The sequence below is a fragment of the Lichenostomus cassidix genome, chromosome 3 (assembly GCF_008360975.1).
Source record: "Lichenostomus cassidix isolate B80296 chromosome 3, HeHo_3.0, whole genome shotgun sequence".
Lineage (NCBI taxonomy): Eukaryota > Metazoa > Chordata > Aves > Passeriformes > Meliphagidae > Lichenostomus > Lichenostomus cassidix.
In genome coordinates, this window is record NC_139483.1 from 16,118,706 (window position 1) to 16,134,811 (window position 16,106).

General features: G+C 48.4%; 1 protein-coding gene across 4 annotated transcripts in view; it reads right to left on the minus strand.

Annotated features, from left to right (window-relative positions):
* Nucleotides 1-613: 613 nt before the first annotated feature.
* STUM (stum, mechanosensory transduction mediator homolog) overlaps nt 614-16,106 on the minus strand; it is a 42,254-nt gene continuing 26,761 nt past the window's right edge. Inside the window, exons 2-4 of one of the 4 annotated variants that reach the window (XM_085054664.1) lie at nt 14,324-14,503; nt 5,128-5,946; nt 614-2,697 (exon numbers count right to left, since the gene is read on the minus strand). In XM_085054664.1, coding sequence (XP_084910790.1) covers nt 5,906-5,946; nt 14,324-14,503 — 221 coding nt within the window. In that variant the 3' untranslated portion in view covers nt 614-2,697; nt 5,128-5,905. Of the gene's footprint in view, nt 2,698-5,127; nt 6,130-14,316; nt 14,504-16,106 lie in introns of all 4 variants that reach the window. The other 3 variants (XM_085054665.1, XM_085054668.1, XM_085054666.1) reach the window with 3 other exon arrangements.

The following is a 16,106-nucleotide window of genomic DNA, read 5'->3' on the forward strand; positions in this document are numbered from 1 at the left end:
ATGTGTTTCCCCACCCATGGTGGCTCTGGGGAGGGAGCAGAGCAGTGGAATTTTGTGACACTGTACATTGCAGGAGAAACAAGGAGCACGGAGTGCAGCCAATTGAAATGTGCAGGTGTGTTGCGACAAGCTGCTGGCCCTTGCAGCAGAGCTGCCTTCTGTGGGAAGGCTCTGCCACCTGCTGAGCTCTGCTCTGCTCAGGTGTCTGTGGCCAAGCTCCTGACAGCATGAGGGATGTTCTCTCACGGGGAGCAGGGATAATGTGCCTGGAATCATATTAAGTGTTAAAACTGCAAACAGGACCCAGCAGAGAAGGATTGCTGGTAGGCATGTGCACAAGGGAACACAGGGTGGCTTTTCCCCCTCTCTTGTCTCCATTCCAGAGGTGCAGGTGAGGCTCCTCACCAGCCTTCTGCTCCCCTGGAAGGTTCTGGTCCTGAGTTCCTTAAGGAAGCCTTGCCCTGGTCCTTGCCTCCTCTCCTCAGGGGATGTGGATGTGGGCTGGTGCCTGCTGGATACTCTCCATCATCTCACTGGTGGGAGGAGGAGAACCAGAATCCATTTGGGATCAGGGATGATGGGGTTTCTCCAGGTGACATAAAGAGACTCTGCATTTCATTCCAGCTGTCCAGCAATAGAATATATTTAACTTTAAAAAAAATATCCACAGTATCAAAACACAAGAAGTCACAATCCAATACTTGTGATATAAATAGGCATACAAATGGTCCTCTGCAACCCCTCAGTTTGGGCTCCAGTATGAAAATGAAAAGTGGGCTTACCAGCAAGGTGCAAATGGCACAGGTGGGCAGGGCCCTGCTCCCTTCTTCCTAGGGTGGAAAAATCTGATGCACCCATGCATGGCCAAAAGCAAGGAGAATACAGATTTGAGCCCGCGATCCCCCTCCCAGCTTCAGGAACAGCTCCTGTGTGTGTGGTGGGTGAAGGGGGGATGTGGGTCAGGGTGGGGTCCCTTGCTGGGTGTTGGGGGAGCACTGCCATCACTCCCAGGCAGTGCTCGTAGAGGTGAGCCCCTGTTTTGACCCCAAGCCAAAATGTGCCATTCCCTTTCACCTGCCTGCTGAGAGCATTCTGAGAGCTGGAAGATGGATTGAGCTACTCTGGCCTTGCCATTCCTAGAGCCTAAATGAAGCCTTCATTTCCCACTGCACCATTCCAGCAGTGGGGACAGGGTGTTATTGCTTCCCTCTGGCCAGTGAATGGATGCAAGAGAAGCAGAACTTGAATTTTAGCCTGGCTTAGTTATTTATACAGATGGCAAGAGGAAGGATGGCTCCTGAGTGGCATGAGCTCTGGTAATTCACTGTAATTAACCCCGGGTTGGTTGGTGCCACTGTGACCTGGGGTTTTGCAGTATGCTGCTCCCACAGGGGGATGGGGAATGCTGAGTGCCAGTTTGGGAAATAAATTGCAGCACTGCTTTGAAGAGCATTGTGTGTGTGAGTATGAAGCAAAGTCAGATGGAAAATACAAGGCTGTGTTGCCACACCGTGGTTAGCAAGTGTGTGGGAGAAGACATTGCTTTTACCTGGGAGGAATGTCAGATCTAGCCAAGCCTGTGGGTCTCCTTGTACCTGAGCTTTAGATGTCAAGAACTCTCGGTGGTGTCTTGCAGTGGATGCAGTTTGGGCTGGGTAGCAATTAAATGCACCCTGGCTGGACTGTATGCCTGTGTGTGAACTGCAGGGTAGCCCAGAACTAGCAGGAGGCAAGGCTAGGGTGGAACAAACCCTGGAGAATACAGGGACTGTGACTCTCCAGCTTCCTGTCCACAGAGCTCAGCACAGTATTCACGGCAAGACTATGACAAGGGTGATTTCTAGCCGAACTGGAAGGTCTTTAATACAATGTGTGACAGTCAATGCACATGGGGAGGAACAGGAAGCTTTGTTTCTTGGGATGTGGCACAGATGGAGTCACATCTAACACTCCTGACCCCATGGCTGTGTGTGCCAGAGCTGCTCCTGGCACAAAGCCCCCCTGACCTTTGCCCCTGCAGCAAGTATGGCCAGCCAGGAAAAAGTCTGGGAGGGTAGGAGTCACCTGCCAAAGCCCCTTTTCCATGGTAAATACAGATTTGGTAACACCAATGAACTTTGAAAAAATGTTACTGTGCTCTGTGTTGCAATGGTTGGGCTGACCCAGAGTATAGCTGTTTTTAGACTGGCTACACATATGGGTTGGTTCCTACCTGGAATTGCTTTCCAATGAGTAGTAAATCAGTTGTTCAGCCCAGCTGGGTTCAAGTACCAAGCAAGGATTTCATTAAAGCCCTTTTTTGTTGGTTTTTCCTTTGAGAAACCTGGTTTTCACAATCAGAACAGAGCAGCAGAAAATTCTGTGTTGCTGGCAGATGGGGGTGAAGCAACTGCGTTTATTCTTCGTTACCCACTATCACTCTTTAGCTGTAAAACTTGCATGTCAAACATCTACATTGATAAAGCAGGTGATGGTGCTGGGATAGCTGGGTGCCATGCACTCTGGACCAGATGAAGGGCTCAGGGCTGTGACCTCTGGCTGTGCTGGTGTGGAGGCAGGGTTGGCTGGCAGCGATGGTCACAGCACAGCTCCCAGATGGAGGGAGGGGAGTTATCCAGCCCTGGTGGAGGTGGAGGTGTTGTCCCCTCTGCGATGCTTTGGAAAGAGGTGTGAAAGCCCTGGGTGGTTAATTTGACCCTAAAGAGAAAGAAAGTAATTGTTGATGGGGGAAAGCTCCAAATTGTCACTCATACCTTCATCTTCATGGTGTGGCTCTTCTCATCAGTGGGTCTGCTTGTGGGCACCAGACACACCTCTCCAGCTGCTGCCAGCTGCCCACAAGGCTCTGGCCTCTTATGAGAAGAGAAAAACCAAGTCACAGTGGAGGGTGTGATATTAAAGATGGCATGAGCAGAACCCCCTGTTGACCACAGCCCTGCCCTGGGCTCAGTCACTCAGCTCCCCACTACTTGCCATGGGGAGACCTGAAGCCAAGGTGAGGGGCTCACCAGTGCCTGAGAGCAGGATGCTGCTCACACCTGGGTTAGGAGGAGTTTGGCAGTGCTAGTTTTCATCAGGGCTAGGCTATTGGAAAAAGCAGAGGGATTTATCATGGTTATTACTACCACAGGGCAGCTTTGGGGAAAACGCAATTTGATGCTTGCTGCCTGGTAGCAGGGCCAATCAATAAAGTGGCTCCTGTCCTAAAGCAGAGAGTGGGAAACTGTCTGCTTCTAATTAAAATCAATTAAGCAGATCACCACAACAGGCAGAAATGAGGCTTTTTGTCCTGGGTGTCATTTGACAGATTTCAGAGCCTCTGAAATGGTGCATTGAGTGTTTTCTTGGCTTCAGCAGTTTGATAAAAAGGTCAAAGGTAAGAAAAAATTTTACAGAGCAAAACCTGAAAGTAAATGATAAATCCCACACCTTGTCTGTTCAGTCCTGCACTGCAGTACCAAACTCCCTCATGCAATAAATGCAGAGAGCACACAAACCTAACCAAAGTGGTGCTCTCAGAGACCTGCAGCCATCCCGGGGAGGGCAGCATTTCCATACAAGTCCTTTCCCAACCAATCCAATTCTCCCATTCTCACTAAAGCACAGAGATAGCCAGCACCAAATGTGGCCCAAAAGCTCAGCAAAACCCTGGTGACGCTGAAGAGGATCTAATTCTGCCCCTTTCTGTTCTCAGGGGAGTTTTTGTACAGGTGCTGGATCTCTGGGATGGGGCATCTGCTGCTGATCTGACATCTAATGCCACGGGAGATGTGACTTTTGGCAATTTAAGCCCAGTGAAAATGCCAGCTTCTTTAATCCTCTCCAGACTGAGGCTTTCTGTGCTGCCTGTCCACTACACATTTAAATCCACCTTCTAAAAGTGATCCCAACTTCACAGGCACCAGAAGTAGTTGTTAGGCCATGCTTGGCTGCTCCTGTTTCAGAGCTTCTGCACCCAGAGGCTTTGCCTGGTTCCTTTTATCCATGACCTGTTATCCATGTCTGCAGGGGCTCCTGCACACCCATTCTGACACCACAGCACATCCAACTCGATGCTTAGGCAGCATTTGGTGTTTGCACTCAACCCAGCCATTCTGTTTTGGCAAAGGTGAGGGGTAACCATTGCTCTGTCATTGTGCTCACTGCAGCTGAGTGGGCAGGTTGTTTGGGTGGCTTCAGGGCTAGTTATAGATCTCAAAAAAAGTTCTCACTGATGACAGCAGCAGCTTTGTGAAGGTGTTTTCCAGATGTGCTACAGATTCCCCATTTGCTACTGGTTAGGATCCTATTTACCCCTTACTTTCCGAGGTGGGAAGTGTCTGTCTTGCAGTAAATGCAGAAGTTCAGTTCTGTAACACCTGTACAGCCCAGCAAGTCACAGAGCTGCAGATGCCACAGCACAGGCCCCTGATAGTAAGTCCTGAACCAGTCCCTTTGACAGAAATGGACAAAGACACTTGAAATTGTTTAATGTTGTGAGCAGAAATCCTTTTGGCCATTGCTGTGGCAGTGATAATCTTGAGGAGCTCAGCCCTTGGCTTTAGCACAGATCTCAGATGGCTCTTGGATTTTCCTCTACTGACCTACTTTAATGATTTTCTCCAGCTGCTGCTGTCCTCCAGGCCTCTCCCTTGCACAGCAAGGTAACCATGGCTCACTGCAGCCTGCCATTGTGGCAGGATAACTGTGCTGCTTTTCCTCTTGAGCACTTCCAGCCCTGGCTTAACAAGAAGCACCAAATGGTCCTTGTCTTCCAGGGAAATCTTTGCTTCTCTGCTGCCTGTGTTGCGTGGCTTGTGTCGCTCTAAAATTTGATTGGTTTTCATCTCTTTTCCTCTAAAGTGACAAATGCAAAGCTTTCCTGTCTGCTCCATGTCACGGATCTTTGCTTTCTATGCAGCAGCCCAAAAAGTTGAGCCCAGCATCCCTGTTTGGATACAGGGTAGTAAGTAAGTACCTGTTTCTGTCTGTCCAGTGTGGCAGTACGAGCCACAGCTTAGGGTGTGAGGCAAGAGAAATTCAGCCTGAGTTTTTCCTGTGGCTCTGCCATGGATTTGCTTTGGAGACCTGTCATATTTTGGAGACCTGTCATCTCCAGGCTGTGATCCTGGAGCTTTGGGAACTTACCTGGGGAAGCAAAGCTGGGACGCTGCTTCAGCCAGGAGCACTCGGCACGCTCTAAGGGAATCCAATTGCAAAGCATGGAGATGCTGCCAGCAAGTCCCTTTCAGGGGCAAGAAAAGTCTCACTCTTTGGCTCCCCCAGTATTGTTGTATATGAGAGGCTTTTGGCAGCACAAGGCTGTGCTCACTGCCCTAGAGGTGAGGTGCTGCAGGTCACCAGTCCTGTGCTAGGAAAAGTGTCCCCTGGGCTGGTGGGAGCTCCGGTCTCTGCATGGTGGCAGCGGATGGCAGCAGGGGATGGCCCCAGTCACTTCAGCGGTACAATACGATTTACAGCAAGCACGTTTCTCAAGACATCTGTGGGACAGAGCTTCAGTGAACATCATATATACACAGACAGCAGAGGGGGCTGTGCTGAACCCTCTGGTGCTGCAAAGCAGTCAAGGATGGAATCTTGGGGTGGGAAAAAAGTACCACTGGTTTGCTTTTACATCCTGTACATATATCTGTGAATAGCTCCTTGGCATTTGGTGTTCACAGCCAGTGTCCTTTAACAGCGAGCATAAAAAGGAGGCAAAACATCTTCAGCAACCTCCCTCTGGGAGGAGAGAGAAAGCAGCATCTCCCACTCCCTCGGTTCAGCTGCCTGCCCAGGTGCCACCTTCGCCAAGGGTGTTTCCTTGTCCTGGCACCCTCATCCTCCTGGTGGGCCGCCCACCGCCCGCTGGCCGGGAGCAGTCCTAAGCCAAGCCGTGCTTGCCTCATCTCTGCTGCTCAGGGCATCAGTGCAAGTCTGCGCCGGCTGCTCTGCATCTCCGCTCCGCTGGACGGGCAGGGGCACCGGGCAATCACAAGGAAACAAAACAAAAGGGAGAAGAAGAGAGACAAAGGGTAATGAAAAGGTCCGTGGCCCACGGCTGCCAAAGGAAATCTCTCGCCGTGTTTCTCTGACCATACTTGTCCCAGCCACTACAGCTGCTGTGGGATCCCCTGTTCCTTGTAGCCTGTGAGGAGGGAGGGGAAGGGAACATGATTAGAGTTAATTCCTAACGAGGACCATTGGTGAAGCTCAAGCAAGCCACGAGCCTGGTTTACCGGGAGTGGCAAAAACCATGTGGGAAAATGGGAGCTGCCACATTCCCCCTCGTGGCCACCCTGCCCTGCTTTAGCCACCAGCTGCCTGGTGCAGCCACCTTCCTGGGCACAGCCACGGGGATGCTGGCAGCCAGCCCTGCTGCTGTGGCACCTGCCTGCCACCAGCCTGGCATGGGCTTGAAGAGATTGTAAAGACGCAGCAGGTGCCAGTGGACATCAATCCAGTACAGCCTAATAACCTAAAGCTTTTATGGAGTGTCTTTCTGCAGTATAGAGGGAATGGATGCCCTTGTATCCTGCTCCAGAGACACGGCTGTTCCCAAGTGCTGACCTTGTTGAGCATCCAACACGCATCTCTCCTTGTGATCTACTTGTCTTTGATCTTCGTCCTCCCAGAGGACTGCCAGGTAGGAGGAGGTTGGTTTCTTCTATCCATCTTTTTGTTCCCATGCTGGCTTTTGCTAACAGTGCTCCTCAGCAGCAACCAATTTGCACTGCCGTTTCCACAGGTGAACAAACACCTCTTGGAGAAGAAAGGGAATGCCTTTAATCACAGGCTGACACGTCAAACACGGGCCTTGGGATGCCTGTAATGGCATTCTCACCGCCTTGTTCTGCACTTGCTTTGCTCCAGCCCAGCAGAATTACAGGTGCTTTTGTTAGGGCACAGCAGCCATCCAGTGGCCCTGAGGAAACTGAGCTTTCCAGCAGCAAAACCAGTTACAGTGGGAAAGAGCCTGGATCCCTGTTCCCTCACACCCTTTCCTCTCCCTGCAGCCATGAGGTTTGATGCACCTCCCAAGAAAGGCAGCAAAGCCCTTGGGGTCCCCACTGTTGCAGCCACATGGATGTTGCAAGGGCTCAAGCAGCCTGTCCTGCTCGTGTCACAGCTCCTCTGGATCCTGGGGCCCCAGGTTATTTACTGTCCTTATTTACTGTGGCTGAGGACAGGCTGCAAATCCCTTAGGGGACAGCTCCATGCCACGGGGGACAGGGAAGGGAAGGGCAGTAGGAGAGCACCTACAGCTCTTGTGCTGATACAGGACAGTGAGAAAAAAGTGGATTTTTTAAAGCTTTCCTAAGTGGTTGCAATGATTGCGCCAGAAGCTTTCCTTTCAAGAGAAGCTGGGCTTGTTATTCTGACTGTATCAATGCAAAAGGTCTCCTTATTAAAGCAGCAAACTGTCCTTACTTGCACTGCCTGCCAAAGTGAAGATCTTTCAACTGAAAAACTTTTTAAAATCTGGAGAGCCTTTTTTCTTAGCTTAAATAACCTAAGTAGCCCGTCATTTTTATGTTTGGAATTTCAAAGTCTGAAATTTCATAGCTGAGAGGAATGTTTAACTTTTTAAACACTCTTCCATTGATGCTTTTTAATATTTCTTTCCAACCCCTATGTTAGGCTTTTGTAAGTCCCTTACAAAAACTGAACACAAAATACCAGCAGTTGCCAGAACCCCTACCTTAAAGGGACTTTTTGCTGAACTAAGAATTGACTCCAGCAAATGAACTTTGCTGTACTTTGGAAAAAATCTACACATTCACCCGGGCTTGGCAGTCTGGATCTCCTGGTGTTAAACAAGCACAAGGGACAGATTAATGACACTTAACTGAATTGCTGCCTTTTGTGTGCAGCTGAACAGAAAGACTCTCATCTCTTTCAAACAGCTTTTTCTAGGGTGCAAAATGATGATTTCACATGCCTTTATGTTTGAAGTGTGAGTCAGTACTGAAGGCAAGGTGAGCTGGCTGGAAACCTGTAATTTGGGCTTGTCTACAGCATCAGTTTAATTTGTTTAGGGAATAGAGTTTAAAAAAAAGACAAAAAAAATCCCAACCAACCCCATGGACCAAAAAGGTGGGGACTGTCTTAAATCTTTAGCTAAAGTAACTTGCTTGTACAGCCATGCATTTTACTGAGATATAAGAAAATTAAGACTGAGAAGTGTTTTAAGTCTGGCTATCAGTTTTGAAGCTGGCTGGAAGGAAATTACAATGGCCAAGCTTGTCTCTCTCTTCACATGACCAAAGCCAAAAAATGACCTGTCCTATGCTAAACTTATTCATTGCAATACTTCAGGCTTAACTTATCCAATAGTTTATATGTGAAATAGTTATTGCATTTCTTGCATAGGAATAGGTATTCTGTATGAAGCAGCTTTAAGTCAGTACACCTGCAATACAGCTGAGGCATAGCTCTGGGATCAGGATTAAGTGGGTCTGTGCACAAAGTCACTGATTTAATCAAATTTTCTTGAAATTGCACTTCTCCTGTAAGCCATTGCATGTAAGATTGTGGCAAAAAAGAAGCCAGTCTGTGCACAGTCTGTCCTTCTGGGACTGGGGTCGTGCAGAAGGTGGCTTCAGGATGCTCTCAAGGCTGAAATGGGTTCCTGCTCTGCTCCAAGGGTGCCCTTGGGGCATCCCCAGGGGCATTTCAATGCTGTGTGATTATTTTCAACATCCCTGGGGCTGTGCAGCCACAGGACAAACACAGAGACAGTCGGACACACACATGTAAAGGCACATGGCTGGACTTGGGCTGGGAGTGGGCAGCACTGGCCAAAGTGAATTCCAGATGTCCTGCCCTGACCGATGCTCAATGCTCTCCATGGGAAACTGCCTTGGAGTGTGAGGAGGAGGAGGAGGAACAACAGAAACAAACTTACCTTGTGAGACTTTGATGGTGAACAAAAGGAGGCAAAGGAACATGAAAGAAAGAGAGAGGGAGAAATGTAACTGTAGATGATATATCTGAAACACATGGAGAACCAGAAGAGAATGAACAAACTGAGGCTGCAGAGTAAACACAGAACAGCTGCTCTACCACCAGACATTCACACCAGGGCTAAATATTACTTAAAATCCTCATTCTTGAAGTGGATCATTTCATTTGGGGCTCTCATTTAAACATGATGGGGGAATGCTCATCTGGTTTTCCAGCTCCAGGCTGGATGGGCGAACACCGCTGAGCGATGCTCCCAGAAACTCTTTCCTCTGTGTCATTGATATTTCAGGGATTTGACTGAAGGGAAACCACTGAAGGAAGGCATCAAACAAGACATCACAGTGTACCAAAAGGCTCATGGCATGCCATTCACAGTCTTAGAGCTGGGAAAACTACACCTAAAGGCTTTTTGGCAGTTTCCCTTGCTGAGTTTGCTCATGCCTACAGGTAACTCACAATCACAGCACATTTCAGCTCGTCTGGGTGCTGCAAACACTGGTGGTATTTAACACTTCTACAATTTTTTAAGAACTTGCCCCGCTGCAGCTTTTGGTAGGAAATTGAAAAAAAAAAAAAGGATATTTTAATTGTTTTCCTCAGGACTAGTTTGGAGGACAGCTCTATTTAGATTTTTTTTTTAAATCTAGTAGGTCTAAGCAGGCAGTTTGTCCTCAGAATTCCCGTCATCTCATGAAGGGTTACCAGTTGTTTTGGGCCTTCTGCTCCCCTTTCCTTCCCCGGGCAGCCAGGTTACCTGCCCTAGCAGGGGCCCTGCAGAGCAGAGAGGATTAGTGATGCTTTCCAAAGTCCCTCAGAGGCTGAGCACACAGTGACTGTGCAATCATCTGCTGCTGCTTCTGGCAGGGTCTGAGCAGAGTAATTAGCAAAGGAGTGACAAGGAGGGCATGATTACAGGTAAGTTCTCACTACTGGCTGCCAAGCAGCCCTGAGAGTCAGCTGAAATCTCCATCCAGTGAACCCCAGAGTGATGGTGCAGCCAAGCACAACGTTCATTCCGAGGCCAAAAGCTGAGGGAGGGCTTCCTTCAGAAACCAGCCTTGACTTCTTGGCTGCATTCAGCAGAGGCAAAACAATGCCTGGACAAACAGTCCCTGACTCGTGTCCCCTGTGCCATGCCAGTGTGACATTACCATATTATTTCTCTGGCATTTCTGTCGAGAAATGGCACACAGCCTTTTATATTGAGCTCTGAGCAGGCAGGGACTTCCTGGAAAGGCCATTCCACTGTGCTCATTTGGCACAACAGGGCTAATGTGGATGTGGGCTGGGGACAAGGTGTGCCTGTAGCAGAGGGAAGTGCTTCCTTGTAATTCTGCCTTTGCCTTGAGACAGCAGGTACAGCAGAGGACAGTTCCCAAAGCCACAAAGAAGATATCTGCGGTGTCCAATGGGGCCAGCTGGCAGTTCGTTTAAAGTAGCAGAGAAAATACCCTGTGCTGGGGTGCTGCCAAAAGTAATTAAGTGTGATGGCAAAATTGCATTCAATTTATCTTCCTTCTGGGATATTATCCTGCTAAAGGGCACCTTAGAGGAGATGGGAGTTGGGCAGAACCCTCCAGGTCAGTCAGTGTCTTGCCATGTCCTGCCTTGGTGCCGACAGACATGGGTCTACCCACTCTTGGAGTCTCCCAGGCACAAAGAGAGCAGATCCTGCCATGCAACCTTTCCAGCATTTTGACCTTACTGGAGGAAAAATGTCTTCTCATTTCCACACAGATCCTTCCTGCTGTTATTTAAGTCTGTCTTAGGCTGAACTACTGCCCTCTCACATTTACTAGCCTGCTGAACACCTTCATCATCAGCTCGCCTACTGTCTTACGGTTCTCTGAACTCTCTCCAGGTTTTCCACTTGAAGTACAGTCTCCAAAGTTGGCTACAAGCCTCACCACAGCTTTATGCATGCAGAGAAAGGTGATGGGATCAGTGAAAGCCCTACAAGCTCTGCTCCCACCTGCCTGTGTGGTGTTTGTTCCCTCCACAGCAATGCTCCCCCTGTGACGCTTGTGACTCACTGCAGCCACCACGTCCTTCCCTGAAAAACAAGTTGTTCCCTATTGTGTATTTATGCAGTCGATTTATCCTTCTGTAGAGCCTTGGGCTTGTCCCTACTGAGTAGCAATTACTGTTTCCAGACCATTCCTTCGATTTGGGAGGATCTGGGCACTGCCCTGGCTGTGCCTGCTGTCCTCACAGCCAGCTCTGGTGTGCGGCTGGGGAGCCTCTTCTCCACTCCATCTTCAAGCCACAAATGAAAATACTGAGCAGAGCTGAACTCAGGAGGGACCTTCCAGCACACATTTCTTTATATCTTTGCAGTTCATGAAAATCAATTTAGAAGACAAGTGCATTTTCACGCAGGCCACGTCCCCCTGGGGTCAGCGTCTGAAGGTTAGGAGGGATGGCTGGCTGCTGCCACCTCACACGAAATTAATTCCTCTGCCACCGAGGGGAATCAAGCCAGTCTGACACAGCTTGCTCTGGACAAACCCACGGTGACTTTGTGGGGGTGTTTTTTATTTTCTAAATGCATGTGAATCACTTACTTGATTACTTCTTCCAGGAATTGAAGAATACCCAATTGGCCTGTAATTCTTCTCCTTTCTCCCTCATCAAGGACAGTATGCCATTATCCTCAGAGCAGTCTCTCCCTTTCCATGCCTGAAAATATCACTAGAAGATGAAAAGCTGCAACGAGCCTCCTGTTCAAAAGGCATGTGGATGTGGCACTTGGGGACACGGTTCAGTGGTGGACATGATGGTGATGGGTTAAGAATTGGACTCAGTGGTTTTCCAGGTTTTTTCCAACCTTAGTGATTTTATGATTTTGTGGTTCTAACTCCCTCCCAACTCTCTACCAGCAAACAGAGACAGACCCTGATCCACGGAGTGAGATGTTCATCCCTTAGGGAAAGTCTGAGCAGAGTTCCTGAACTTTGGCTGCTTCCTCCTCCTCCTCACCAGCTGAGAGAGCACTGGCTGTGTCCTGCCTCCAGCCCATCCAAATAGCATGGCACCCTCACAGGGACACATGGAATCAATCATTTCAAGGCAAGGGGACTAGAGGTGGGCAGTAGTTTCACACTTTTTAACTATTTCCCATCTGCATACAGATTCAAGTTGCAATGCTGATTTCTGCCCAGTGTATCCAATGGTTTGCACACAAACAAAACCCAGCCAAAGCAAACTGTTTCCTGGAAGTGTTCTTAATGAAATGTCTTATTTCTTGCATTTGAAACATGGTTTCCTTCTTAAATTATTATTTTATTTTTAACATGATAACAAGAATGACTTTGGGTCTGACAGGGCTGCTTGATCTAGCTAAGAGCAAGTGATCACTTTGTTCTTTGTTTCAACAGAGACTTAGATTTTTTTTCTTTTATTCCACATCAACCAAGAGCTGCTTTATTTAGCCACTACTTTCTCTGCATGGTGAGTAAACTTAAAAGCAGCTATTTAATAAGATGGCAAGAAACTGCCACGGGCTGCAACTTACCAGATGCTGCTGGTGAAAATAAGACATGTTGACTCCTCTTACCATTCTCTACTGCCACCAGAGGGATGAAATACTGCTGCTGTGCCTGGGGACCTCTTGACCTGAGCATTCCCACCACATGCTGCTCATCCATCCTCTGCCTCCCAGACTGGTGGAACCCAGCCAGATGTGGAAAACAGTGTTCAGGAGATACTTCCAAGCTGGATGGTTTTTCCCAACAGTGACACTGGAAAAGGCCCTCCCATTAAGATCCTCCTAAGCACCAATCTCTCTACCTGGAGAGTAGGACTATGGAGCAAAGAAAGTCCCAGTTTCAGTCTTCAGGTGGTTCTTTATGAGGACAGATGCTTTCCTGACTCTCCCCACACCTGCAGAATGGGGTCCTGCCAGACAGCAAACCTCAAGTGGGGACAGCACCACAGGGGAAGAGCAGGAGAGCTTACGATTATGGACATGCAATTATGGGATTACACACAAATCTGTCAGATTCTTAAAGACACATCACACATGTACACCAGCTCACAATTTACTCTCAGAAATAACCTGCTCTGCAGGGACATCTGGAAGGAAACGTGGTAGGTGGTTTGCATGGTAAAGCGAAGAGCAGCACTGCCTTCATGCCAAGGAAAGCTTTTACTTTGCATATGTGCAGGTTTTTAATATCCATTGTTTGCTCTGCATGGGGACTGCCTTTACTGAAGCTGGCTCAGAAATTAGCAGGTGCTTTGCTGAGAGGGTTTAACCCCTGGGTTTGACAGCTGAAAATGTGCACTGGTTTCCTGCTTTTGTTTTTTTTTTCTCAATTTCATCCATTTTGTCTTTAGGACGGTTCCTGCCAACTTCCTGAGATCCTCTCTCCTGATCTGTTCTGCAGCCACAGATGTCATCAGCAGAGATGACAAAGTGGAACTCCTTCAAGCCAAAAGGCAAAAGCTGCTGGTAAGATGGTCTCAGGGGGAAGGGCTTGCTTCAGGAGCTGCTTGTCCTGTCAGCCTGTGAGATCTCAGGCCTGTTTGGTTTGGGGCACTTGCCCACTGGCCTCTGCCAGCCTCTGGAAAGGGAGTGGGGCTTTGCATGTGCCACCAGCACCCTGAGCTCTGTGCTGCTTCTGGCTTTGGAGATGAGGCTGTCACCTCTGTCCTCTGCACCAGGATACAGGAGATATGATACAACTTTTACACCAGTAGAAGCCTCTACCAGATAAAAGTTACAGAGCCTGTATTCTGGATTGGTAGTGTCTACTAACTGGGTGACTTAGATTATGTACATTTGAAAAAGGATTCTTCTTTCCCTGTTCTAATGTTTTAGTCAACTCAAAGGGTGCATGGGAAGTCATTCTAGGAGCAGCTAAACACTTCTGGCTCAGCCTAAGAACTTGGTCTGTAACATGAAACCTCCCCACCCCAAAACATTGGGTAAACGTATCCTGGGGAGGAAGGGGAGGATCCAGGAAAGTCCCCAGGGCGTTCCTGGTGGCAACTGGCCCTGGGAGCAGAACCAGCCTCACAGAAAGGTCTCACTAACTACAGATTTGCCGCTGGAATCACAAGGAAGAAAGGACTTTCTTGTTCAAATGGACACGACCACGGCAGAAGGGACTCCAGACAGCCGCATTCACAGTGCTCCCCGTTCCTGCACATTTCATTTCATAAGGAGAAAAGGAAGTTCCTGACCCACATGGTGGGATGGGAGGCTCTTCCAGTTATGTCACAGGATATTTCTCTGCCTGCTGTGTTTCTCACAGACTTGCAGAGCCCATCCTGTGGCTCTGCTTCCCTACAGTGCAGCCCAGAGGCTCGCAGGGACACCCAGCACCACGGCCACGGAGAGGAGAAGCCAGAAGGGCGAGAGCTCAGTACTCACTTGCCAGAATGACCATGTCCATGCCCCAGAATATGCTCATGATCCAGCCCACCATGACGATGGCAGTGAGGATCTGGATGAGCGCGGCGGCGATGTTGAGCCAGAAGACGCAGCACATGTGGCGGTCGGGCAGGTCGGTGCGAGCGCCGCACAGCACGGTGAACGCCGACACGAATGTTCCTGGGGACAGAGCAGCACAGCACTCCGTGAGAGACATCACAACCTTGCAGCCACACTTCAGACTGCCTGCAATGCTTCAGGTGAAGGAGCTTGTTGGTGTAGGAAAGTTAAAGCTGGGGGGGGGTAATATCTACACCACAGCAGCCTTTCACAAAGATTCTTCTGCAATTTACGCCACCAGACAAGGCAGATTTTTCACTTTTAGCTGATGTGCTGGGCTCATGGCTAGCTGAAACAGCTCAGAAAATCCTTGTCTGTCCCACAACCAACATGCAGAAACACACAGTATGGATAAAGGGCAGAAGAAACTGTTCCTGGCTCCTATAGAATATGAGCTGTTGGGCAGGCGGTTCAGGCACCTTACCTAAGTATGTATTTCACCACCTCTTAGTATTATGAATTGTCTTTGGGTTTTTCTAAAAAAAATGCAGCATTGCTAAGGTAATCACCAAGGTGCAGTGTTGTTTGTACTGGACAACATAGTTCCGTGAAATATCTTCTTTAATCAATACGTTGAATTAAAATGATGGTTTCTACAAAAACTGCATTTTTCCTCTCAAAGGATGGAAGCCTCCAAATAGCCTGTAAGCTGTGAATGAATGAATGAGCACATCTTCAGTGCTCATGAGTGCCTTGTTGAACTCTGGGGAAGGTGGGAGTCCCTTGGTTTGACTGAAGACAGGGACAAAACACTCAGTTTACACCCTTGTAGTAAAGCTTATCAGACCAAGAGAGTAGAACCATCTGGTTAGAAGCAAAATGCCATTTTGTCCTGCACTGCCATGGTGATGGAAAAGAAAATCTCTTTCTCTGTTGGCTCTTCCTCAGTGGGTCACAAGGATAACAGGCAGCTGAGATGCCAAAATGCTGGGGAAAGCTGGCTACAGCCTATTTTTAATCCTGCCATCCTCTGCAAGCTTCAATTCCAGCATCTTCCTAACACTCCACCAGTTCCTAAAACCCTGCTCGTCTTCCTGCCACTGGCTGGATCTGATTCCCTACTCCCACCCCCTCCCTGTGGCACATGCCAGAACTGGGCATGGAGCAGGCATGGAGTGAAGTTGGTTAGTCTCCCCACTGCTGTCTTTTGCTCTGTGGCTTTGTCTTCCATGTCTCTTGTGTCCTCCATGTGGGATTATGTGACATCTCGGCCCTGCTTCACCCACCTTTTTATTCCCCTTTATAGTTTTTCCAAAGCAGAAGGAAGCCTGGAATATTTCCCTCATGCTTCCTGAAAGTGTTGTCTTCAAAGTTACACCACAGCACTCTCTGAGATTAAATACGGACTGAGGCAAGATCAGCGACTGGGTGTTTATGTTTTCCCATCAGGATGTAAAATCTTGCCAAGTGGAAATGCCTGTCTCTTTTTTAAATTAAAATCTTCCCCTCTTGCCTTACCTTTAACTCTTCCAAGATGTGTTACAAAGAAAGGTCATAAATGAGCAATAATTCTTAAACTACAGCTTCACATCCTTCCAGTGAAGCTTTTAAGATATTTACATCATTAGAGTGAGGTGCTGAATTAGCCAATTAATGCCCTAAATACCACAGTGACTAAGCTAAAGTCTAGTCCCATTCAGAAAGGAATAAAGCAAACAAAGCA